An 8,304-nucleotide genomic window follows, 5' to 3' on the forward strand; every position below is an offset into this window, starting at 1 on the left:
AAATCATGATTTTCACCAAGTCTTACTTAGTCACCGGTTAAACCAATTTAATCTTGTTGAAGGTATCATGTATATGGTAAATGGGTAAAGCAAAGGTGCAAATTACAGAATATCATGATGCTTTAATAGCTTCTGCCCCAGTATTACCACTTCTTAGCTGGTTTTCCTAAAGCAAAGCATAGATTTTATGCACACTAATTCTACAAGACGATTTCAGAAATATAGATTCAATTTTCAAATAAAATAGTACTCCATATTAACTTGTTTTCGTTGTTTTCAACAAATATGAGACACCTTTTCCTAAATCTGACTGGTTCGGAGCGGTAAAAAGAATCTTGGCTGCTCCAAATGCATCCATCGTCAATTCTTCCACAAGTTCCTCGACTTTCTGGAAACATGAAACAAAATTCAATAAATCAATATGTATTCGACATATTCAAGTCAACATATCAATCCTCAAGACCCCAAAAAGATCACTTAACTGCGACAATATGGAATATAAATTGAGGGCGTTCGGTGTTGTACCTTCTCATCAGACCAAGGAGCTAAGACTATCTTCTTGTGAAATAAGGCATTATTGAATTTATTCAATGTCGCAACTTTTTTAATGCACGCATTTCTCTTTTGTCTAGCAACACCGAACAATTTTTTTTGAATTTGAACCAATAAATTTTCGAGCTTCGCCCACTAAACCAGCCTCTGGTATATGCATCTTAACAGAGTTGTCACGCCTCACAACACAAACCTATAAAAAACGTGATTGTTGCAAGACATTTAAATATGAAAAACATAGCAAAATTGAATTTAGACAGATCAAATGATAGCAAAGATCATGGCCTTTTTAGTTCAGGTCTCCAAATTAGTTTTATGCATGAGAAAATCTCATAAAAACGAAAGTTATTAGTTTTGATAATCATTATAGGCCATAATCTTAACAGAGTTTAAAACCGACTACAAAATCCAAATTAATTTGTTAACTAACTCCATTTAGCCAAAAAGTTCGAGAAAGGTTAAAGTCACCAAATTTTAAAAAAATTAGGATGAATATATCATTTTATATGGATATGAGAAAAAAAATGTACAATGGATTACCGTCCATATACTGTATGTCCCAAGTTCTGCCAAACCATCGCATTCCCTCCTTTCTTCTTAGAAGCTTAATTCTGACTCAAATAACGAGATGTTACACCTACACCAAATCCGGCATTTGAAATAAAAACCTGAAGGACATATAAATAAAATTATTTCTATTACCTGTGAAATTCACGAGGCTAGCGCAAGCCCAGTTTTACGTTCTCACTGAGTCCTGATGATAAAAGAGACTCGTAATAAAAAAAAATATTAAATAATACTTAAATTGTCATAATATATCGTCAAAATATATTTTCTATAATTTACTAAACGTTTGCCGTGGCTTATTAGTATTTTGTCACGAATATTGTTACACTTATTACTGTTTTGTCACGATTATTGTTATTATTATTATTATTCTAAAAGAACTTTTTCAAAATAGAACTTTCTATTTTCTTTTTATCAACTATAATTCAAGGTAGATTGAATGGTTAGCATTGTTATGAAAGATTATGGTGACAATTATAAGCGCTGAAGGAATAAATAATGATTTTGTCCGTAAAATCTAATCTAACAATAAAACCCCAAAATTTATTTAGTATTTCTTTTTATGTTTAATTTACTTTCAGAGTGAAAAGCCAAATTCAAATGAAAAGCCAAAATTTAATGATTGTATTTAGTGATACAAATATTTTCAACGTTTTCTCTGTTTTTTTTATGTATATATATAAACACGATAATATAATTTGCTAAAATTCTCTCAAAAAGGAAATGATAAAATGTGATGTTTTATCATGTCTTATTATTTAATGAAAGTTTAACAACTTACAAGGAAAAAAATATACAACATTTTCAACCAACATTTCATGTTATTTATAAATTTAAAAAATAAGTATAAAGAAATTTAATCAATTCATTAAAATGTTTTATTACAAAAACTTCAGTTAAAATATTAATTTTATTATAAATGATCAAATTTGGATGTAAATTTGTATAGATTACATTAATTTTGAATTTTTTTTTCTCATAAAATATTAATGTACACAATTAATCTAAGGCTAATAATGATATCTTTTGGTTTTCTTTAACTTATATGTTACAAAATATATAAGAATACTTTTGTAAGGAATTTTAGTAAATTTAATATTTATGTGGAAGGGTTAATTTAGTATTTTTACATTGTTGTGAGGTGGCGTCATAATAAGCTAAAAAATGTAAATTTTCATCAATTACGCACACAATATGCCTTGTAATATTATCGTATAGATAATTAGATATATTGATTTTACTTTTGTTTGATTTTTTGTTTAATTTTCTTAACAAATAAAAAACAAATTTTAATATTTATTGTGCTTAACGCTATACTTTTTTCAATTTGTTTTAAATAATAATAATGATGTGGCATGCTTTAATAACCTTAAAAGGTGAATATTGAAAGGTAATGTTTAGTATTGTCTTTTTATATTATATATAGATATAGATATAGATTAGGAGAAAGAGGTACGTTTCTTGAAAATAGAAAGTGAAATTGCGCTAACTAAACCTCAAATACCTCAACACTAGTGTAATAACCACCCAACTCAAATTTCTCGCTCTTGAAAAGGGGAACAACCAAATATTTTTCAAATGCTTCCCTATAAAGGTCCAATATTTTATACACCTGATGCAGAAATAAATATTAGAGGCGACAATCATTGACACGATCCAAAAGCACGGCGCGAACCCGACACGAAGCAGCGGGTTAGGGTCAAGACGTTGTGACCTATTTAAGTAATAGGGATATTTTCACTTTGGGTGCCTGAGGTTTCGCGAAATTCCAGTTTGGGTACCTCACATTTACATAATTCCACTTTGGGTGCCCAAGGTTTATAACTAAATGTATTTTGGGTGCCCAAGTTAAAAAAAAAAAAAAAAGAAAAAAAAAAGGACACCATTATTTACGTATTCTTTGTTTTCCCCCAAATGTAAACCTACCTTCTTCACTATCCTATTTTTGATAGCTTATCCCAGTTTCCAAATCCAAATACAACTAGAGAAGAGAAGTATGAAGAAAATTATCTCTTTTCATTTGTTTCATGTTGGTTAACTTCACAAATTCTAGTATCTTATAAAAAATTGAAGAATCGAGCATTATCATTCTACAACAATTAATGGAGGTACAATTTTTTTTCCTAAACAGTTTTGTTAGTAAGTATTATTTCGATTTCGATCTATTCTGCAACACATATATCATAAGAAAGTCTTTGTTTGGAATTCATGGATTCATGATTACTAATTTTCTAGGGTTTTGGAAGAACAAATTGGGATTTTTTTTATTAATGGTGATGATTTGTTGAATATAATTATTGTTTGTCTGATTCGTTTCGATTCAAGCAAGTATTCGTAATATTTTGATGCTATCAAACTTCTTATGTTATCATTTGTCTAAGTTGTCAAAAAATTTGAGTATGTGTGCCTGGGTTTTCTTCGGCCAATTGGGTTTGGAAATTCTTAATTTTTCCAAACATTCTCTCTTTATCTTAAATGATTCTTTCTTTGTTTCAATTTTGCAGCAACACTGCCTTCTTTGTAATTTTAGAGGCCAGGAATTTGACATTACAAATATCAATCCTAATGAGTACTCGGTCATAGCTTTATATGTCGATTTATGGAAGCATAATGCTAAGCGTAACATACCAGAACCTTGGAATATGAAGGTTGTGTATAGTATCCCTGGAAGTTTTGTACATTTGACCCTAGATTCTGATCAAGATATTATGACTATGTTTAAGTTGTATGAAAAAACCGAGGTGATACACTTATTTATAGAGGAGTTGAATACTCCAACTCCACTTTTACAATCTGCCAAGGAGCTCTATATGCTTTTGATAGAAACACAGTATGACGATGTTGTACCTTTTGGAGGGGATATATCTATGTTAACTGATGTTGATGTTGTATGGGATCCTGAATGTGAAGACGACATTGAGTCATGTAGTTCACAAGGTATGTCTTATGCCTCAGACGAGTCACCCATGAATGAGTCGGATGATGTTCCTAAGTACATAAAAAATGGAAAATGGTACTGTGAGCAGGCTAATGGTGAGATTAAGTTGGAGATTGGGCATCTTTTTGAGAATAAGAAAAGATTTTTAGATGTGTTACAAGCATATGCTATTCAAGAGGGATTTGCATTAGACAAGAAAAGGAGTTTGAAGAAGAAATTTTGGGCAACTTGTAAGGATTTTCCTTATGATTATCCACCCGGAGAAAATGCTGGTTGTTCAAACACGATGGTTTATGAGCCATGTCCTTGGAGAATTTATGCTTCACTCTTATCCGATGGTATAACTTATCAGATTAAGACTATGCTAGATAAGCATACATGCATAAGGGTCGATAAGAATCCGACTGTGAAAGCTCCTTGGGTGGCTGAGATGTTGACCATCGACTTTAAAGCTGCTCCTTCGATGGATATTACAACTATGAAGCACTACAAAATAAAAGCGGAAAACTGACGGAAAAAAACCGTCACTACGGCCTGTTTTCCGTCAGGAATGGCCATTCCTGACGGTTATTCCGTCAGGATTAAACCGTCACTACAAATGGTCACAGAAAACTGTCTCTGACGGTATTTCCGTCAGGATGAGCATAACTGACGGTTATTCCGTCATAATCTCACTTTTAGGGTGACTGGGCAAGTCAACGAAATGTTGACTAAAACTGACGGAATTTAATGAATGTCAGATATGGGGTCATAGTAGGAAATAGTATGTTGTATAGAGCTAGGGAGATCTTGAAAGAATCAATAGAGGGGTCTCACAAGGATTCATATGCGAGGCTGCCAACTTATATCAAAATGATTATGGAGAGGACCCCGAAATCGATCACTGGGATATCGTGGACACGTCCCGAGAATCCGCAATCTAACCCGTTATTTAAAAAAATCTTTATCTCTTTTGACGCGATGCAACAAGGCTTCATCAATGGATGTAGGCCATTTATAGGGGTAGATGGGACTCATATGAAAGGAAAGTTTGGCGGAACTTTATTAATAGCTTGTGCTTTGGACGGAGACAACGGAATTTTTCCACCTGCTTATGCTGTTGTAGATAAGGAAACCTCAGACACATGGGAGTTCTTTTTTTACCATTTGAAACGAATGATCCATGAAGCATCAAGAAATAAATGGATCATTTGTAGTGATAGACAAAAGGTAGACATAAATACATAATTCTTCATCATTTACTAAGGTCGTTTTTATTATTATGCAATTTTTACACTTTCTGAATTTTTGCAGGGAGTTGAATCTGCTTTAGCTTCTATGCTACCAGAGGCAAGTAGAAGAATATGTGCTAGACATTTGTATGCAAATTTCAAGCAAGAATGGCCCGGTGACTTATTAAAGAATTACTTTTGGATTGCTTCTAAAGCACACAATGGGTTTGTGTTTACAAAGGCAATGGAGCAAATTAAGAAGAATAGTGTAGCTGCGTACAACTATTTAATGGACGTGCCTTTGGAGTTATGGGCGAGACACAAATTTGATCAATCTGTAAAGGTAGGCGAAGTAACTAATAATTTAGTGGAGTCATTCAATGCGTCAATTAGAGAGTTAAGGGGCTTACCAATATTGTCCATGCTTGAGGGGTTAAGGAGAAAGTGCATGAAAAATATGCACAAGAAGAGAAATGCAGTTACAAAATGGAATTCGTCTGCTTTTGCCCCAGTCAAGGAAATGTGTGACCGGGCGTGGGATGACGGCTACTATTGCATTCCAATATCAGCGGGGGAAGGATTGTATGATGTGAAAGATGGTAATCATTACTACAATGTGAATCTTAGGAAATGGACTTGCGATTGTCAAAGTTGGCAAAATTTGGGTATTCCCTGTAAGCATGCAGCGTCAGTCGTTAGGCATACAAGAGGCAAGATGGAACAATATGTGCATTCTTATTACTCCGCACATAGGTATGCCCAAGTTTATCAAGGTACAATCCCTCCGATTCCTGACTTTACCAAGTGGCTTGAAGATGAGGAGCCAAAATTAAACCCTCCTGAGGTAACAAGGAGGCCCTGAAGACCTAAGACTCAAAGGCGTAGAGAAAAGGGAGAATCAGCTAAAATGAAGAGAAGCACAGTTGTTAAGTGTTCAGTATGCGGGACTCTTGGCCATAACAAAAGAGGTTGTCAAGGTGGGGAGACGAGAAAAAGTAAAAGGGCATCTGGAACAAGAATTCAAAATGGAGAATCAAGGAAGACTATACGAGCTACTTGATATTTTCGTAGTAGTAATATTGGAGTGCTTAATCGTCTTGTCAAATGGTATGTTAGACCTTTTTTTGTAAACGAATACTCGATACTTTCGTAGTGATGTTATTTATGGGTCGGTGAATATTTTCTATAAGTATCGATCTCTTTGTATGTGGGCCACAATGCTTCGAAATGGTATGCTAGACCATTTTTTTGTAAATGAATGACATTTTCCGTAGTACTGTTATAATGATGATTTCTATTATTAGTGTAATTAATCATGTTAACTTAGCAAAATAACACAAACATGATAATTAGGCATCTAAAATAGAGTAAGTCAAATTTTGGGCACCCAAAATATATTTGGTTATAAACTTGGGCACCCAAAGTGAAATTATGTAAATGTGAGGCACCCAAACTGGAATTTCGCGAAACCTCAGGCGCCCAAAGTGAAAATATCCCTAAGTAATAGGTTGACATGGACACGACACAAAACTTAAAAGGGTCGGGTTACGGTTGAGCTCTTTTGACTCAAACCCGACACGAATAATCCATTTATTTAAAAGTGTCATAATATATTTGAGTTGAGTCAATAATTCAACAAAACAACTTAAAAGTAAGTATTTTTATTCCTTATTTTTGGGATAGAAGACATATAAAGCTTAGTTTATTTTATTAGTTTATTGGATTAAGGGGTCATTTGGTTCGCACAAAGGTATCGGTATGGAATTAGGAATCAAACCAGGGTGGTATGGTTTGGAACTTGATTCCTTATACCTTGTGTTTGGTTCAATTATGGAATGAGGAATTAAATCTTGTTATATGTTTATTTTATTGATAAAATTTGTCTTATATTCGTATGTATTAATTTTCTAATTTAAATTTTTGTGTATTAATTTAAATCTTCTATATAGTAATTTTTTTATATATGTTATTTTTTTAGATATCATAATATTTTTGTTCTTAAATGTATTTAAAATGTCGAAAAAAATCATTATTTGTATTTTCCCAGATAAGCATCTGAAAAAAAATAAAATTTTATGAATATTTCATTTTTTGGAGAAAAAAATATCAATTTTTCCACATTTTCCTTTTGAAGTCTCTTCTTTGTATTTGATACCCAAGGGTATCAATCTCATACCCACCTTCCCCTTCGGGTATGAAAAACCCATACCTCATGGGTTTGAGGTATGAGTATGAAAACTAATTTTTTTTTTGCAAACAAACATAAAGTTTGGTTTAGCTAATTCCAAACTTATACCTTATACCTAGAATGGGTGAACCAAACAGTCAAACACCCCTTAAACGGGTTAGGTGGGTTAAAAATGACCTCCTTATAGATAAATGAGTTAAAGATGCTTATAGATAAATGGGTTAAACAGGTCGGGTTGGGTTATGGAAAACTTAAATGAGTCGGGTTAAGGTTGAGACAAAAGAATCGTTTATGTAATTGACTCGGATTAGGGTTGAAATAGTAATGACTCATTGAAAGTTGACACGAATACGACATGATACGAGGTCTAGAAATAATGCACATCACTTTTTCATGAAACCAAACTTCTGGGACTCCACATTATAATGAAGGCTCTAAATGACTCATGATAATAGCCAGCCCATATCATTTTGGGACTTATGTTTTTTTTTTTGATAAGGTAAGAAAATTAGATTGATTCTCTAGGGTAAGATCGACCTATCTTATTCTTTTGAATGAGAGAGGTAAGTTGAAGTCACTGGCTTTCAAACCACCTCGAAAGAGTAGGACATGAATGTCCAATAGAAGCCATGAAGTCAGTAGCCTCGTTGGCTTCACGAAGACAATGTTTAATTATGATCTCATCGAAAAAATGAAGGTCTAATGATCTCATTTCTTTGATAATACAAGAAATTTCCGAAGGAATTTGCCAAGTGTTACGAATTGAGTTAATAAGACATAAATTATCACCGTCCATGATTAACTTTGAGATTCCTAAGTATTTAGCTGCTAAAATGCCTTCTTTTAAA

At 33.1% G+C, this 8,304-nt stretch overlaps 1 protein-coding gene and 1 non-coding gene across 2 annotated transcripts; one reads left to right on the forward strand and one right to left on the reverse strand.

Moving 5' to 3' along the window:
* Positions 1 to 835: 835 nt before the first annotated feature.
* On the reverse strand, positions 836 to 924 carry LOC141616243 (small nucleolar RNA Z159/U59). The gene has a single exon (XR_012530600.1). It is a non-coding gene; the product is annotated as a small nucleolar RNA Z159/U59 (small nucleolar RNA).
* A 4,093-nt stretch (positions 925 to 5,017) lies between these two features.
* On the forward strand, positions 5,018 to 6,130 carry LOC141614536 (uncharacterized). Its single transcript, XM_074433282.1, has 2 exons — positions 5,018 to 5,266; positions 5,351 to 6,130. The coding sequence occupies exons 1-2, from the start codon at positions 5,018 to 5,020 to the stop codon at positions 6,128 to 6,130; spliced, it is 1,029 nt and encodes a 342-aa protein (XP_074289383.1).
* Positions 6,131 to 8,304: the final 2,174 nt, after the last annotated feature.

This window comes from Silene latifolia, chromosome 11 (assembly GCF_048544455.1).
Source record: "Silene latifolia isolate original U9 population chromosome 11, ASM4854445v1, whole genome shotgun sequence".
NCBI lineage: Eukaryota > Viridiplantae > Streptophyta > Magnoliopsida > Caryophyllales > Caryophyllaceae > Silene > Silene latifolia.